The sequence below is a fragment of the Cavia porcellus genome, unplaced genomic scaffold, assembly GCF_034190915.1.
Source record: "Cavia porcellus strain 051 isolate PalLab524CR breed Dunkin Hartley unplaced genomic scaffold, mCavPor4.1 scaffold_10, whole genome shotgun sequence".
NCBI lineage: Eukaryota > Metazoa > Chordata > Mammalia > Rodentia > Caviidae > Cavia > Cavia porcellus.
The window spans coordinates 4,725,268-4,744,952 of NW_026947493.1; the positions used below are offsets into that span (position 1 = coordinate 4,725,268).

The 19,685-nt window shown below is 34.8% G+C and overlaps 1 protein-coding gene across 10 annotated transcripts in view; it reads right to left on the reverse strand.

Annotated features, from left to right (window-relative positions):
- The window catches only part of Khdrbs2 (KH RNA binding domain containing, signal transduction associated 2), a 636,480-nt gene that overhangs the window by 373,548 nt on the left and 243,247 nt on the right, over positions 1-19,685 (reverse strand). For 9 of the 10 annotated variants that reach the window (XR_010050028.1, XR_010050029.1, XR_010050025.1 and 6 more), the window contains exon 3: positions 18,349-18,465. The exons of the other annotated variant lie outside the window; for it this stretch is intronic. Coding sequence is in view for 2 of the 9 variants with exons in the window: in XM_063256924.1 (XP_063112994.1) it covers positions 18,349-18,465 (117 nt within the window). In the remaining 7 variants the exon portion in view is untranslated. The remainder of the gene's footprint in view (positions 1-18,348; positions 18,466-19,685) is intronic. 10 annotated transcript variants of the gene reach the window in all.

The following is a 19,685-nucleotide window of genomic DNA, read 5'->3' on the forward strand; positions in this document are numbered from 1 at the left end:
GAGGCTGATGTGGAAGCCTCAAACCCACCTCTCTCCTTCACTGCACCTGGAAGCCTGAGGGAACTCCAGCAGTCTGGGCGCAGAAATCCAGAGTCCTCCAGACACGCAGAGAGGCCAGTGAGGGCACCCCAGATCTGCCCAGCTCCTCCTCTGCAGACCTATGGCCAGGCGCGGCAGCTAAACAGCACATTATCTTTTTATACTAAAAAATTTTCTACATATCTAAATTTTTATAAATCTGCATTTGTATTTAATATGCAATTGTTATGGTTAGAAAAATTCAATACCATTATATATTAGAACTAATGAACATTTTTTTATTTTTTTATTTTTATTTTAAAGGGGATAAAATTAAACACAACAAAACAGAACAAAATAAAACATAAGAAAGCAATGTAAGAGATATAAATTTCAAAGCTAGACAACCTGAGATCTTCACTGCTTATTATACTATCCTGTTTTCTTCCAAATAGTTATCCATGTTTTCACATAGAGATTTCATATAAAACAACATAGTATAAAACTGATCCGAACAGAATGATGAAGGCAATTTAGGTCTTCAAAACTAGACAGTAGGGAAGAAGAACTAATGAAAACTTTAACTTCAAGATTTATTAGCTTAGAATAGGTTTTGCCAGTTATAATCTTTCCTTTTAGCTTATATAAGGATCACAACGAGGGTGAAGGCATGGTGAATGAAGCAGGTTTCCTCATCATTTTTCAATTTCAGTTATGGCTTTCAAGCTCTTTATGTTCTGAGAATTCTTTTTTTCTGCTGAAGGTACCAAAGTATTTCCACCCCAAGATCAGCTTTCACTTATTATCTCACTCTTACTTGTTTAACATGTTTCTCAGTTTTTAGAGAAACTTTATTATATCTAAACTCCTGATAAAAATAAGATTCAACTTTAGCAAATATTTTTATGCATATAGCTGCTTCTACCATCAGATTATCTGAGAAGTTATAATTCCTTGAAGGTGCCCTTACTGATGAATTTTCCTGTCTGAACAGATAGAGCTTTTCATACCTTTGGAAGGTTCACAGATGGACTGCAGTAGTTTCTATAAGGGGAATATGTCGAGAAACATCATTATCATGAAATTAATAAAACCCCAGGGAAACACAATCCTTATTTTCAGTTTCAAGTTATTTAGGATTTAAAATTTATTAAAAAATAAAATATGAAAGTATATAGAATGTGTGTAAAAATATATGTGCACACTACGCACAGCATACATGCAATCTTTGTCCCTGTTTTTGTTTTCTAGAAAACAACCCCTAAAATGCTTACAAATTTTAAGTGATTAGGGAAATAAAGGGAAATGGAGCATCTCTCATGCTCCTAACAAGTCCTCTTCCCCACACTTGACTGACTGGTGCGATTTGGAAAGGTCCTAAGGAAGTAGGCTGGCTGCCAGAGGATTAAAAGCCTGCACCTTAGGCAGCCATTCTCCCATCCTGCAGGGAGGGACAGAGGCAAGGAGTTTAATACTGATTCAATGATCAGTGGCCAAACATCTAATAAATCATGCCAGTGTGATGAAGCTGCCATAAGATAACCCCAAAGGATGAAACGTGAAGAACTTCCAGGAGTGAAATGCTCAGGGGTTAGGAGGAGAGGAGAAGTCTCATGCCACACCCAGTATCTTCTCTGTATATTCTCCAGCTGACCCTGAGTTACATCACTTTATAGCGAGCACAGTAAGTTCTTAGTTACTTTTCTCACTGCTAAGACAAAATACCCAACATCCAAAGTGAAAGGAAGGTTTACTTGTCTCACAGTTTGTAGATGTTTCAGTCCATAATTGGCTACTTCTAAGGCAAGGTGGCTTCACAGAACAGAACAATTCAGGGTCAGAAGATAGCAAAAGCAACAAGAGCGAGCAAGACAGGTCTCTTTCTGTCCCTTATATTGTATGCAGTCTACCGGGATTAGGGCAGTGGCAACCCAATCAGTGGACTGATACCTCAGTCATCCACCTTTAATCTCTGCATTTTAATCCTAGCATTACACTACAAATAAATGACGCACACTAGATTCAGCCACTTTCAAAGAAAAACCCTATGACCACATGAGGTTTTTGGAGAACATCTAGGCACAAACTGTAACAGTAATCTAGTAGGTAAAACGTTTATCTGATTTCCACCAACCACTGGAATACAATATGGAACCTGAGACGGTGGTTGTGAAAATGTATAGTCAAGTCAGAGAGTAATTATAGGTAACATGTGGACCACAGGTCCAGTAATGGGAGGGGCACTCTGCAGAGCTGGGCCAAGGTGTGGGGCTGTGCTCCTTCCAGGGGCTCAGTAGCAGAATGGTCAAAACTGCAGGATGGCAGTTGCCTTAGGAAAAGGGACATGGGGGAAGAACCCACACAATCTGTGGGTTGTGTTCTTCTTAATCAGAAGAATTAAAAATAACAAGGAAAAATTAGTGTTTTTTTTTCAAAATGCAATGAGTATGTTATTTTTTTAAAGTGTACAAAAGCATACTTGAAAGAATAGTGAACTTGAGTAGGCCAAACTTAGGATAACACTCAAGACTAATATTTAACTTTTCTGCACAATATATTTCAATAAAAATATCTTACAATACCTCAAAATATCATCTGTATGCATGTTGATATATTCACACCTTTGTCGATGGTCTAGTTAACCTGTAAATAAACTACTTAACTCATATGGGTTCTTTCTGCTTACCTAGAGTAAATGTAATAGTTTGATTAGGGTACTGCTAATCTGTCAATGAATATTTCATATTTACTTTAAGGTACTAGTTAGTATATATGCTTACATAGTCCATGCATCTTTAGTTAAACCCTCCAGTTACATGTTTTCACTGTATTTGTTTTTCATAGAAGAGAACATTTGTGTGCAGGTGATAATGTGTGTGCAATAGCATAAACTAGAAACACACTGCCGGCTTCTTTTTTAAAGATATTGGCAAAAACTTTCTAAAATCAATTTTCAATTAGTCAGTCTGGCAGAATATGAAAATTTAATTGTCAACACCTGTTATAATTCACAAGCCCTCCAGCCTTAGTGTATAAACGGTGTATCTTTAGATAAGATTGAGAAGTGATAACCTAAGTTTTGATATTTTCCTTTGTACTTTGAACTTTACCTCTCCAATATAGAACTAGAATTTGGTTCTTTTATTTGGGGAAGGAGAAATAATGGCATCATTTTCATGTGCAGGTAGATCAAGAAAATCATATTACCAATGAGTTAGATAACTTTTGAAAAGGTTAACTGTAGTCATGTTACTTTATGATTCATTTAAGTAATGATTTCTTTTATTTAAGAGATGTTGCACAATAATTATCTAAAATTAATTTTAATAGCATGTAATATGATAATATTAAAGTACAAAACTTCATGAGCAATGTTTTAGTAATCGCTGTAATAAACCAGTGGGACAATAGCAACAAAACTTAACTACCAACATTAACATGACCAGCAGGTATGTACAGCTTGAAATATAGGAGAGGGGATATTTACTTTTTAATGTGGATAATGTATAGTTTTAAACAAACCTTTCAAATAATTTTAGGATATGCCCAATTTACCTGACACCCTTCTCATGAAACTGTTTCACAAAGAGTGTCAACACTTTAACTGAGTAAACTAAACCTGCCATCTAATATAATATCCAAGACATTTATGAATAAGTAATATCATCACAAAAGATAGCCAGGTTAAAGTATTAATTTTGAATTGCCACGCAATGGATCACAGAAGATAAACATTCTCTAGATTAATTACATAAGCGTGACTATTCCCCATTATATAGAATCATGAGTGGCTCATCTGCATTCAGTACAAGAACACAGCACATAGGAGAGAAGATCAGAAATCCAAGCTGCAAGGATAAAACAGAAGCAAAAATGGCATATTACCAGCCTTTGTGGATTTTCATAATAAATCCATCTCCAAGATTTCCACAAGTAAGGCAATGATATTAGATATAGATATTGTACTTTTACTTATATGCATACAGAGATAAAAGCACCTTTACTAAGAAATAAAAATTTTAATCAGACAAAATGAGATATTATTGTCTGAAATAAGCCTATCTTCTACTAGAGAAAACCACTCCTTTGAGTCCCAACAAAGATACCTTTGAGTTTCATGGCCAGAGTTATAATTTTGAAATACAGGAAAAAAGAGAAATAACTTTTTTTTTGAACAGCTACAAGAGATTCACTACAAAACTGTCAGAGCTGAGATATGGAAATCTGCCTTAATGTCAGGCATGAGGGAAGAGAGGAAGCCTTCCTAGTTTTACACTGTGGAGTGCCAGTAATAAGCCAGGGCTCTTGTACCATCTGTTTGGAATCTGACGCAATTCTTTGGTGAGTACTCCCTTAGAACAATATCATTTCCTCAAGTATCAACCCTAGAGTATGAAATTCTTCAGAGAAGGTTAAGTTTTCCTCTTGGCTGTGGTGTTTGAAATGCCATTGCTAATTACATGGAAATATTAGACACTTTATGAATCAATTGGGTAGAACTATTTATGTTGATACAGATGGCTTCCTTTATCTAACAAATCTACTCTCTGCTGAGGAAATCATAGTCACCAGTTTACTTTGGAATTCTGTCACATTTAGGGCATTGCTCTAAAAATATTCTCCCAAACTCTAATTTAGACATTCATATTTGTAGAATGAAAAATGAATAATGAGTGTTTCCAGAAGTAATAAATGTTACTAATGTCATGTGAACTTTACCAAAACCCTGAGTAAATATACAAACAATACAGTAAAAGTCTTTTCTAACTTTCCTCAGAATTTATATTCCAATAATAAATACAGCAATGAAAAAATGATGTAGAAGTCCTTGTGTTTTAGCTTTTGATGAATATATCCTAAATTCTCTACTGTGAAAACATATAAATCTTCATAGCAGCTTGATTCATAGAAGTCTAAACTATAAACAACCTAAATTACCATCAAGAGAAGAATGCACAAACAAATCATGGTACTTACACAATGGAACACCTGCTGGTGCTACACAACAACAGGTGTGATCCCTGAAAGCACGATGTTATCTGAAGGAATGCAGGAAAAAGTCTGACCTATATACTGTGTAAGCACATTGATCAAATTCTAGAACAAGTCTAAACAATAGCGAACAAAAGCAGGTAAGACCTCCTTGGGGACCTGCAATGAAAGCCCAGAGGAAATTTCAGAGATGAAAAAACTGCTTCATTTTGATTTTGGTGATGGAAACATTACTGTATACATTCAAAAGCTTAACAATGGTGGATTTCAGTGTAAGTTGTACCTTAATAAAGTGATGCATGAACTAATGGCATGTTCCTAGCGATATTAATACAACCAATGGTCAAAAATGCAACAAGGTGGCAGTTTTGCATTAGAATTTAAACAACTTTTAGTAATGTGAAAAGAAATGCTTCATTAGAAGCATTTATCTATATAGTGAAATATATTTTGGTCAGTTTCCTAATCTATAAAACTGTATAATGACAACAAAGGAAACTCCAGGCTCCAGAGACTTGAAGATACTCTAGTAGAGGCCACGCTGTGCATAGCCCTCTTGCAGGTGCAGAGGAATGGAGATGTCCCTATCAAGATCCTCATGGGTAACAACCCCACAGCAGGCTGCTGGCTTGGATATCAGGGAAGTAGGGGCATAAGTTTCCATCTTCTACCCAGGATTTGCAGTGTCTGTGACAGACAGGAGACTGGAAGAGCTGTGATCTTTTCATAAATACATCACATCAAGCCCACTCATTTGTTCAGCAGCCAAGTCATGACCAAACACTATGGTCAGCTCAATCTTCCTGAATGCTTAGGTAATTTTGTGATATTTAAAGTAACAGACTCATTTTCAACCTGCTTTTCTTGGGTTATAATAATTTAAACAACATGAAAAGAGAAAACAGTAAAGGTTATTTTTTCCAAAGTTATGATTCCTGGATGCTAATCTACTAGGTAAAACTATATTATAAAATTAGTCTTCATGTTTAATTTTGTTATAGCATAATTTTAAGTACTCCCTAATATGCCCAGCTACCTCAAACAAACTACTATCTCTTAAGTACAACATATTATGGCTATATGAAGAAATGAATGAATGAAACATATTTTAGTTGCATGTTATTTTGCATTCCAGTAACCACTTTTTATTATATTAAAACTATAGTTGTCAACATAACTGTATCTTACTCATATTGTGAAATCTTCCTTAAGATATATCATAACAGCTACAATAAAAATTTCCCCATATTTTCTTTTGAATCATTAGTATTAAATGTGGATAAAACTTTCTACATAAAAGTTTTTAAACTAATACTCATAGATTTGCAATCCTGAAAATATTAACTCAGCATGAGTGGGACATGTCTGTTCAGTTTATAGCTACCATTGTATTCTGCATTATTTACATGCCTTCTTCAGTAGAGGTCACTACTGACGTAGATGAGTTTGACTTAAGTAAATATGATACTGGTGGTGACGCTGAAAAAATATATCCTAAATATCACTCATATTTGAGAAAATAAAAGTGTAACTTATGAGTATTTGAAACTATGAACAAATTTCTATATTTTATCATTTAATTTGAAAACATTTAAGGTAGAACAAAAAAAGCGACAATGAAGAGTAGGAAAAAACGTTCCACAAAAGTCTAACAACAGCAATGCAATGTTGGCAGGCATGCAAAACATGCAAATGGACAAGATCACTGTGAAGGAACAAAAAACAATGACTGCAGGGCATTATGAAGTTTGCAATGTGAGAATAAAGCTTCTGCAGATATTCAAATTCTTTAAGAACCTCATTTTTTTTCTTCTTTTCATGTTGTTTCTGTGTTGTTTTAACGCCACAGTGAGGCTAGAGTTGTAGATATGAGCAACTGTATACATCTAGCACAGCACTTTCTTATCCAGGGAAAATCACAACAAAGAATATTGCAGAGCAGTTTACAGCCAACTTCAGAATTCTAACCTCAAAAACCAAATTCAATGTTGGTATTTTTAAAATTAAAAACAAAATGTTCAGATGAACCAAAGATGAAGGAAACTTCTTTGCACATCACATATTAAAACAAAGGACTTTCATAAAGAGCCTTAGGTGTTACATTTCAGACATTAGTTACTTAGATGTTACCAGGCTTTTCTGTATGCACTTCTAAGGCTCTCCTACCTGGAACTTAGTTCATACCAGAGCCCTGTGTAAGGGACTTCTGTAGATGCACAAAACATGCCCTCTGAAAGAAACCAAATGCTACAATTAGCTATTCCTATTGCAAAATAAATACATTTCATTTGTATCCTGGGCACTTCATTTTCCACACTTTTCTGACTTCACTCTTGTTAAGTTCATACACACAGAAAACAATTAAAAATGAACTCAGTCATGTTGTAACTCATTACATCAGGAGACTCTGACTTTTCGGTCTTTCTCAGGGCTCCTTAACTATAGTTGGGAGACAGTGCTTTCTAAATTTTAACAAGGATTATCAAGTACCCAGACAATCTTTCAATCATGCAGGACAACTATATTCAATAAAAAAATGGTTCAGGTATTTGTGACTGATTAAATCATAAATGCAAGAATTTCAAATGACTTGTAAAGTTAGAAAATTAATAAGGATATGGCAGAATACTCAAAAATAAACACAACCACGACCAAAATTCAGAATGTGAATCAGTGCTGCTGGTGCACTTGAGTGGAATACAGAATTCCTCTTTGAGGTGTCTCCACTAGGTATGCTGCTCACCTAACTGCCCTGACATTCCCCACCCAGCGCTGAAGAGCTGTCCAAGTTTCTCTTCAAGGACTCAAGTTTACAGTGGGCCCCATTTTCAACTCTTTGAAACAAACACTTAAGAACATCCTTCTGAAAAGGTGCTACCCTGACATTCTTATCCAAGGTTCTGGAGGAGACTGATTGCTGGAGGTGGGAAGGAGCAGAGTAGATGGCTAGGTAACAGCTACCAAAACACAGGTGGAAAGATAAAATCCTGCCAGGAAGCAAAGGAACACTGTTCACAGTAACCCACTGGACAGTTTACGAGTAACATCAAACAAGCAGCTTGAAGCTTCTACACACAACACAGTAAGGAGACTAAAACACTCTGCTGTGATGAGAAACACCGCATTAAACTATTATATTGTGACTTACAGATATACACAACTATTATTAATTAATAAAGAATTTAATTTTTTTCAGGAGACAGAAATTTTAACTATTATTGAACAGAAATACTGAATCACACTGTACGTCACAAATGTGTGCAACTAAACCAATAATGAAACAACACCTAAATTAAATGATTACTTATTTTTTTAGATAACTATTTAAATTAGGTTTAACACTAAAATTATTAATAAACTGATGATTGGATAAAGAAGATGTATTTTTTATACAATGGAGTACTATTCAGTCACAAAGGACAGACTTTAGACACTTCTAGGTAAATGGATGCACCTTGACACCATATGCTTAAGTGAAGTAAATTGGACACACATGTGCAAATATCACATTGCTTTTCTGTTAGATAATGAAAGTGTAAGGAAGGACCAAAATATATACTAGATATTGTGAAATAGAAAGAAATTATTGAATGGGAAGGAGAACTATGGAGGGATTAGGAAGTAAGGAAGGAATGGAAAAGAAAAAAATGAGGACAGAAGGATAAAATGGAAGCAAATCTTTTGTAAATAGGAAGGAAAGAGAATCTGGAAGGAAAGAGGGGAATGGGAAAAAAAGAGGACTCAAGGTATATCATGTACACATATGACTTCCCTATGATGAATGTGATCATTAATGTGTATTTAAATTTTATCAATAAACAATTAAAAATAAAATTCAGAAATTTAAAAAAATCTTAAAATGAGAAAAATAAAGCTGTTTAATTTTCTCTCTGATGGTCAATTCCTTTATTAAAGCAATGATAATTTATATGAATCTATTACTTTGGTTTCTGGGTATGTGAGCAAAGCAAGAGTAGTGTTGGGTATTACAAAATGATGGAAAGTATATTTTAAAGACAACCTATGTGATATACTTGAGAAACTACATAAATGCTAGATTTCCTCACCATACAATTAATGAATTTTATATTAATCATTAACCAACACTTACCATTAAAATTACATACATACCATATACGAGACAGAAAGAGAACACTAAATACATAGGAATGAGGTATTCAAGTGACATATACTAACAATAAATGTGGCATATGGATGCATGCAGTGAGCTGAATGTCCTTATGTTACTTGGACAATCGTCCCTAGTTTAGTAAACCAGTAAAAGAAATTTTAATGAGTACAAACATTGCAAGAAATCTTGATGGTTTGTGTACTATATAAATTTGGTTTCCAAATCTAGCACAAAATTTTGCATGAATATTTTCTGCGATGAGACAGGTTTTCAATGAGCTGACTTGGTCAAAAAAAAAAGAATCCAAGTAAAAACAATGCTCCTGTCTTGGACTGGAACAGTACTTTCTGTGTGCTACGATTTATTTCCTAAGATTCCTCTAGTATCCCTAATAAGATCCTGCAGCACTGGCACTGTCAAGTGGTAATAAAATTAAGCAGTCTTACAGAGAAACAGGACTAATTGTGCTCAACCCTAAGTTTCCTAACATTACACCAGGTCTTCAATAGCAGAATAAACCAGCATCATGATGAGCCTTGACCAGAACCTTCTACTGCTGATGTCTCCCAATAACATGTTTCCTGGAGAGAAATGTTTGAATTGCCTCTATCAGAAGACTTTGCCCTTAACTGGCAAGGCATAAGATATGGCTTCGGTATGTGCTTCACTCATTTGGTAGGATAATCAATTTCAAAGTAGGATGCAATGAGAAAAGTGAAATGGGTTACCCCCTCTCAACACACACACACACACACACACACACACACACACACACACACACACACACAAATGAATTGATGTGTAGTGACTATAAATAGAAAGGGGCAGAAATGAGACTAGCAAATGTAGTTTTTGGAAAAATGTTAATAAGGTAGGGAATATATTAACATTATATACAAAGTAGTGATAATGTGCTCTAGTTAATTATTGTTGCATACCTAAGCATGCCAGACTTATTGGCCTAAGATAACAAGCATTTTATTACGGTCATTATATGAATCGATTCTGTGGATCAGTGATTTAAGAAGAATAAAATGAGTGTATTGCCCCTGCTCCATAATATCTTCAGCCATAGGTAAGACTTGAGTAAGCTAGTGTTAATAAGATCTCCTGTAAGTTGTGCCATATTCAGGTTGACTAGGAGACAGACAAACCCCAGCCCTCTCCTGTGAGTCAGCACCATTCATGGATTGTGGTGTAGGAGAACAAAAAGTCATCAAGAAGTTAGACCTCCTGTGATTTGGTGCCACCACAAGCTGACTGGGAAAGAACCAGACACCAGCCCCTTCTGGCACACAGGCAGGGAGACAAGAAGAGCCAGTATTCCCCTGACCTCAAGCAAGCAGCTGATCCAGAGAAACATAGGCTGTGATGATAGCTAGAGGTAAAATACAACTTAATGCTTGTAGTGTTTAGTGTTTCACTGACTTTGCAGGCCTGGAGCCAGTAATATGATCATCTATTCAGAGGATAACAACACGCAAAGTAGCATATATAGGAGATTTCTTTCTGAAGGTGGTGGCGATTGCTAATTCTCTATTATCTTGTCTCAAAATCCTATATCATTCTCATTGTTTTTCTTGGTTGGATTTTATCTTGTTTGATTTTGTTTTATCTGATGGCATAGGCAGCTATTCTGAATATAACATATATTATGGTAGTCATTTTGGATTACTACTATTTTGTTTTAAAGTCCTGTATTACATTCATTGTTTTGTTTTTGTTGATTATATTCTGTTCTGTTTTGTTTGATTTTACTATGTCTGAATGTGTTGGCAACTATTTTGAAGACGAGGCATTATGGTAACCATTGTTGGTTTTCCTATTATCTTGTTTTGAAATTCTGTGTCACTTACACTGCCTTATTTTGACTGGCCTTATTCTGTTGGATTTTGCTTAGCTTTATTATCTCTAAAATAAAATTTTAAAAATGGCTAAGACTAGAACCATCTAGATAATTCTTTACCCTTCATCCCTACATGCAAAGCTTGGAGTAAGAGGACTTCATGTACCTAAGCATGACTTCTCTGTAATTCTGGCCTTCCTGCAGGAGAAAGCCACAGGATTTTCAGAATCCTTTTAAGGCAGCTTTAAACTACAAGAGATAGAGATTCCACAGTGTAACCCTGGGAATCACAAATGCTTCTACTAGTTACAAGCAAGTCATTCAAACTTTTCAGATTTAAAGGGAAGAGAACTGAACTTTATATCTCTCCCTAGAAGAAATGCCAAAGAATTTGCAGCCACCTTCCAAACTAACATCAAAGGTGAAAGTCAAAAGGTTTCCAAGATACAGTCAGTCCTTATCTAGATTGGTTATATTACATGTGAGTTTTTGTAACAATATTTTGAAATGGACAGTAGAGTTCAGGACAAAAAGATTAAGCCTTCCTCAGTGGTAGAAAAGAATTGTTTCATTGTAGTTCTAGTTATAGCAACAGTGAACACCTGCAAATTTGTTTTCATAATTCTGACTGTTTAGTAAATAAAAATTCACTCCCATATGATGAAAGCAAATTTGATTTTTTTACTTTCTCATTTTACTCTTCCTGGGAGATAAGGGTAGTGGTTCAAACAACCAATCACAAGAGGAAATGGGGTAAAAGCTACTACATTAATAATATTTTTAAAATTCTTTCTTGCATATAAAACAGGTTTATAGGTGTGATATTAAGTTCCTGAAAACTTTCAAGCCCTAGGTCTTAATTATAATAATTAAAATAAATTTGTCTATCTCTGAATAAAATCATTGAAGAAAAAATGAATGATTTAAAAGACTGTATCTTTGACTAACAATACATAAAATACTATTAGGGAATTAAACTTTGTCATTGAAGTTTATGAAAAAGGAAGCCTGGATAAATTTATGACTTTTTTTTTTCATTACAAAGTCACAGCAATGACAGCAAATGACACATTACACACACATGCAAGGATGAAGACACTAATGTGAAAAATTTTATCTCACAAATATGATGGCATCCTTTATTCAACTGAAACTTAATTTGTATAATTACCTGATCACTTACAGTCCAAGAATATTATGAACAATTTTATTGGCTTAACATTGAAACCTATATTTTATTATGCCTCTATAAAATACACACTCTTTACACAATGGTCCTTACTGCATGTACTATTTTTAGTTTGTTAACTCGTTAGAACTCAGATCAGAGAAAGAGAAGAATGTGGTAAATAAAATGAAAATTAAATTTCACCTAAGTACAATTTAGGATACCTTCCTTGTCCTTCACAAATTCCAGTGGTATTTAAACAAATTATTCTGTTTCTTCCACTGTCTCTGCAGGAAACCAAGACAGGCTAGGAATTCTTTCCCACTAAGGGAGGCTGTGAGAGAAATAGTGCTGATCTTCTGTGATCTTTATTAGGGGCATAGTTAAAACTAAAGTCAGAGTGTCTGGGCTCTTGATTTATGGGATTACAGATTGCTTTGATCAGGGATCTATGCAGCCACTCACAGACTGACTGACAAGCACTGAGCACAGCTTGGCTCTTCAGGATTTGATAGACTATGGGACTGTTTGATGTGAGGCAGAGCCCACAAGACAAAAGAGAGGAACAGGAATGGTGCCAGGTTCATATCCACATTGCCTACCAGGCAGGCACATCTCTTTCAAGGTTTTCAGTTGATTTTATTGTTGATGGCCTGCAGGCATCATGGGCAAAGGCATCTTGCCCCCAAACTCTGCAGCTTCAAAACTGCAAAGGTAAAATACTTTTCTCAGAGGAGAAAGCCACAGGGCACCAGGTTCTAGAGTGGCAACGGAGACCACAGGAGGTTCCAAAATGACGCCAGCCACACCAGATTCTAGAATGGTGCTAGCATAGAGAAGCTGTTCCTCACAATCAGGTTCAGAGAGCTCAGTGATCCAGACACTGGACAGCTACAGCCTAAAGAGGAAAGGCTGGCTACTGCTCCAGGTGGCAGTGGACCTCTGCAGCATCCACATGGTCCTGGTTTTAGGCAAATGGAGAATGCACGAGTTCTGTGGTTAAGGAAGCTTTCGCCCCAATTTCAGAAGGCCTTAGGGACCAGGCAGTGTGCCCCTGAGAGGATAATATGTAAAGGTGTTTGTGAGAGGTCAATAATGTATTGGGGACCCCAGAAGTTTTGAAAAGCCAGAAATGTGGATTATCCAAGGAAGGCTGCAAAGACAGAGCAGAGGAGCCTTAAGAGAGAAGAAGCTATGGAAGCTGAAACCCCTGGAAGTGCCATGGGGGTGGAGTCACTCAAGCTGTTTGGAGCTTGCAACCAGATTATTTCAGATGCTGAGCATGGAACTCCAGGACTTAATGTTTGCTCTGCTGGATATTGGATCCAATGCTTTGTATTCCCATTTGCAACTTTAGGAATGGTAATGTTTATCTTGTGCCATTTTGCATGTTGTAAGTGTTTAACTTTGTGTTTATTTGTAAAGGGGCTTGCAGCTAAGAATTTGCCTTAGATCTCAGAAGACACTTGGACTTTTTTGGCAATGCTGAAACTGATAGGACTTTGGTAACTCTTGGAGATGGACTAAATGTCTTTTATATAAAGAATGTGCATGAGTCTTTGCGGGGGCAGGGGTTAAATGTTATGTCTTATGTCAGACAGCTCCATCCAGGTCTCATGCAATCATGGATGAGGCTGAATCTAGTGTTTGTGACTGGTGCATTGTCTGGCATTGGGACTGGTGGTGTTAGTGCTATATCCATCCAGGGGTGGAGCCAGCATACAGTGTAATGGCAGGAAAAAAGTGTGCCTTTGTCTCTTTTGCTGTTTGCACTTGTTGTTTGCGGCCCCCATGAACCACTGCCCCTCAGCCGTGCCATTTTGCCTTGGAGCCAACTGAGTGTGGACTGAAACCTCCAACCTGAAAGAAATAAACCTTCTCTTCCCTAACTTTGGCATACGCATTTGCCTCAACAATGAAAAAGTAACTAAGACATGAGTTCCTCTTGGTGACAACCAAGTCTGCAAGAAACTTTCACATGTTCCTATCTCCTCACTCTTCTCTGGGTTGTGTTAGGTCAACTGAATTCTCTCCACTTCTAGCCTATCTTCATGAGGATGATAGGTTTGTCCTTGTTTCTGAAGATAAGCCTCTTCCAGTCTCCCTCACCGATCTTTACCATCAACCATCTAGAAATGACAATGTCCCATCAGAAGCTGCAGTAAGTTACTCTCGAGACAGATGCTCAGAAGCTATGGCTCCAGAAACCAGCAACAGCCTGGTTCTGAGGACCAGCGAGTTCCATGGTATGCAAAGGATTTAGACTTTGATTGCTGAACCACCAGTTAATTCCCTGAAATGTCTTCAAACATTAGACATAAACTGTGTATTATATTTTCCTGATTTCTCCAGGAACACCATTCATCTTACAATTCACATTTTATCTTTTATTCACACATTCCTGGATAGTTTTTAGCAGACTGAGTTCTTATGTTTTGAGATCTGACCAACGTGTGAAAGAGCTCATGAATAGATGATATGCTATTACTACTGCTGTTACTTTGAAAGGTACTGTGCCCTGTTTTGCTTTGTTTTTTGTCTTTCTTTTTTTATAGAGTTATGATATAATTAAATGCCAAGAAATTTCCTCACCACTACCAAAAACAAAATAACACAGAAACTCAAACTTGTTGAATTTTCTTACTATATGCCACTAGAGGTTAAGGATATATATCTTAATATATTATAGAAAATATATTTTATATATTAAGCAGCTCATTTACTAATGATCTGTGAATAAATGGTAAAACTTCACATCTCAATAAAATTCTTATTAGATCCACAAAATCAAAATTAAATGACCCTGTCATTTTTCCTTCCTACTAATTCAAATAATACTACATTAATCAATTTTAAAAATTTTTTTTAAATAGGTCATGATGTTTAATTAAATTATAAACTTTGGGAAATCTTGTTCTTGATTAATTTTTATACAACAAAATAGTGAATATATTGAGCAAATAATAGACACAAAGTAAATATTTTTCATTTAAATGTTTTTCTTTGACCTGAAAATTGTCTCTTCAACATGTAATAAAGATCATGAAAAACATTTTAAACAATAACACCATCCCCAAGACATAAAAACATCCACATCAACATTTCTTTAAAAATGTGAAAATGAGAAATTAATGTTTTTTAAACAGCTGCCTGACACTGGGAATACAGAGCTCACTGATCTTGGTTTGTGCATACTTAAGGAGTGCCTTGTGATGTGTGTATTTTTCCTTTTATCAAATAAAATTCAAACACAGATTTGCTGCTGCATGTTGATCTTGATGCCGGCTAATTTAAACTTTAAACACAGTAATGTGAGAGGACTGAGTGGGGATTGCCTAATGTTAAGTCAAGGAATCTTTGTCAAGCTACGTACAAATCTCTGTGCATGTGAAGTGTGTGTGTGTGTGTGTATACACTTAAACAATGTTCCATTGACACTCTAAAGTGGTACATATGTAAATCTACAATCTGTAACTTGAAGATTGGGGTATCTGAACACATGTTAGGTACAGAAAGACAAATAGCATGAGATTGTGAAGGATAAAGCTCTGGGCTTGATGACCTGGGAAGAGAAAGAGGATTTTGTCACAGGGACTGAGAAAGAGACCAACAATGGTAGAGGATAGTGCAAGTAACTTTCCAGAGAGTTTTACTACCAACGTGTGCTAAGGAATCAGGTGATTCACAAAAGGAGATAACTACACTATACAGCAGTTATTAAACAGTGATGTGGCTACAGTGTCAATACAGTTTACAAGTAGTTACAGATAAAGGTACAGGTTCTCCCTCAGACTTTCACACTTAGTGTTATCACTCTAATTTATTATGTTTTTATGGTTTCCTTCTCAATAATTAATGGTCTATCTGATCACTACTAAGCCATTGTATCTACTATCATAAAGCTCTTTTCCCATTACCTCTTTTATTTTAATCCATAATAATTACCAATGTTTGGAGATAAAGAAATTTATTTACGTATTTTTATTAGAATTTAAACTCTAAATTTGGTGAACTTTTATTATTTTTATTCTGTTAACTACAATAGTAAATTACAATAGTATCGCAGTAAATACTATTTCAACTAATAGATGAATATATGCCAGTTTCTGGGGCTGTATGCATATACACACAATTTCATTAAAGAATAAGATGAGTTTTATTTAGTTCTTATAAAGAATAAAATCATATAAAAACTTCTTGCTCAGGTCATGTGATGGAAAAGGAAAATAGGAGCACAGTATTAACTTTACCAATGATTTAACCTTATTTTTATTAAGCTTAATTAAGGTAAACTTTTTCATAACATGCCTGTAGTTTTCTCAGCTGTGTTTTCAATAATTTTGACAATAAAGGCTTAATCTAGATTTGAGAAAACATATTTTGAAGTATAATATATTACAATTAGTAAATATTATTTTATTTAAACAGAAATAAGAAAACAAAGTAGAACCAATAAAGATGGCCCAGCCCCAAATAAGAAAGAGAATATTATGCAATAAGTAATGCAAGTAAATTATACCTAGTAGAAACTCAGCAGAAGCTTAAGGGGAAACTAGATTTTCATACTAGTACTTAAAGTAATACTACCATGCTCATAGGGAAAAGGGAATTCAATTTATAACTTTATGATCAGGAAAACTTGTCCAAACACATTAGGGATGAAAAGTACCTATCTTTTTTAAAAGACAGAGTGACTACATGAAGTTCCCACATATGCAAAGCTGATTATCTGGGTCTGTGGAAGTTTATGGTTTAATGGTTTAATGAGATAAACAGGTAATGCAGCAAAACATATTAAGTGATAAAAGAGCAATTAGCCTATTACAGGCACTCAGGGGATCTCTAGTGGGGAGATACCTGATCTGAATCTTAAAGCATGCATAAGAACATAAAAGCATACAATATTATGTCTACGATATAGTTACAAGACTATATTTGGTGAATACTACAAAATAGTATCAAAGAATATATGAAAATAAGGACATGATATGTCAGTTTCACTTTATATTTAAAAAAACACAAATTCATTTGTGGCAAAAGGCAAAAGCTTATCTGATGACTAGATGCTTTAAAATACTTACAACATTCATTACACATTCAGTCAGACAACCAGAGACAGGAAGACTGTCAACAAAGTACTCATTACTAAAATTGTACACAGTATAGAATAATGAAAAGTTACTCTGAAGAAAAGGCTGGTGAAAACTATGTCTCCCCATATTTTTCAAGTGGATTACTCATCCATTGTAAAATAAGGCATGTTGTTGAAAGTCTAATTCAGATTCACCATAATAAAATATTTTCTTTGATACATATTTTGCATCACATCACTGACATTTCTTAATATAAATTCCTTCACTGGAGATGTCTGAATAGTAGTTTGAAGACAGAATTTCTAAGTAACTTCTTAAATAGTCTCATAATCAGAAATAATTATTTGAACATTTCATTTTTCTAGTGATGTAATAGATTATAAAAGTATAGTCTGCCCAAATGACACTACCATATACTTTCACTACTTCTCAGTGAGTTTTCAAAGATACTTTATAAATTCCTGCAAATAGTTATTTCTCTCAAACATTGAGTTCTAGTTCACAGTAATTCCTGTAACTTTATAAAATAAAAAATGATATAGTTTAGATGTGAAGCAAATCATTTCAAGCATCAAACTTGATACATTTCTTGGCTTGTTCTTTTAGGAGTCAGGTGCACTGTCTAATATCATTGAAACATTTCAAGAAATAACGAGGATTCTCTTAGATTTTTAGATAAGTATTTGAAATTGCTTCAGGTAAGAGGATCAAAGTGAAATAGAGCAGAGATAATGTGAGAAAATGATACAAGGGCTATGACTAGGTTATGTGATTGAAGAAATAAATGGGATCCAACTAGGGAATTTTTAAAAAATGAACACAGACGTACAGAAACATTCGGCAGAGGATCCAAAAACTGAAAAGATCTAATAGAAAACTACACAAAGGAATAAAGAGAATGAAAATAGAGAATATATGTTATGAAAGAGGAGGTAATGTTTGAATTTTATTAGAATAGAAAAGACTTCCAACCAGGGTTGCGGGATTCACGAAACAGTCACAGGAATTGGCAGAAGGGCACTGGGACGAGTTTATCCACGGGGCCACCAGTCCTAAGGGTACCGTACGCAGGTCACATACCAAGCTCAAAGTGCAGTACCTTTGCTTTGTCTCTCATTGATCCTTTGCCCAGGATTGACATTTTAGCACCTGTTTCTTCCTGTAGCCTCTTCAAGGAGTTTCCTCTTGGTCCGAGCAATTTCCCCACGAAATTGAACTAGGAAACAACATCGACAGAATGTCTTTTCAGTTAGAGTAAAAATGTGGTTTTTGCTAAGAATTGAAAGGCTATGTGTTTTTCAAATTTAACCGCTGAGAATGGGGTTATATTAGAATACTTGCTCTCTCTCTCTACATTCTCTTTCTCTCACACACAGTTCAGACCTCTAAGACCCATTACAAAAGAGACACCTCTTCCTAAATCAATGCCAAAATTCATACTATCTTGACTATATGTATTATTTATTTATACAGTCAAATAAATTACACCCTCTAGAATGAGTCACAGAGGTATGCAAAATTTCTAAAGGCTTTTTCTTATAGATTATTGAGGAAACTAAATAATTTTAGTGCATATTTACTGACCTTCAATATTGAAAAATGTTTTGAATTTATAAAATGTTTTAAATTTATTTTTAGGTGAAATGCAATACTTATATTAAACTTTGCCTGTGTGGGTAATACTCTACGATAAAATGCATCATTTCAAAGAAGAGACTATTACTCTGTAATTTTATATTCTTTATACTACATAGTTGTTCTTAGGAACAGCACATTAAAAGTGTGAACAAATAAAAGTTTGACAACATTAAACAAAAAATACACAAAGCAGTTTAAATGAAAAATTGTAGAATTACATACACTTTGTGTATTCATTCTAAAACACGCAGGTGGACTTTGTATGTCAGCCACCTAAAGAAACATTATCAAACCAAATGATTCAGATTACCTTTCATGCTATTATTAACACTAATAATGTGGAGGTTAAAATTCACCTAAAGCTATGTTAAGAGCATGAAAGACAAACATAATTAAATTAAGTAGGTACCTTCTAGTTCAGTGTTTTAATATTTTCAAAACCACAATTCTATATAGTATAAGAAATATGTTATATCTCTCAAGAAATTGTCTGAGTCTGGGATGTGGGGCAGAGGCCAAAAAAGGTAGAATGACACAATGGTTACAGAGTTTTCTGTTTTTGATCATGAAAGGTTTTAAATTAATCATAATGATGGCTACACAACTAAGGAAACTAAAAACCAATGGACTGTACTATTTAAGTAGGCATTATGAATAGTATGTAAACTATCTTAATTCAATATTTTTAAAGTACATATTATTAAACTATTTTAGAATGTATCATAATGATAAAGAAAAAACTAATCATTTTTCCTTTGAGTTCATGATAAAGACAAGATCTACTGTTAACACTTTTAT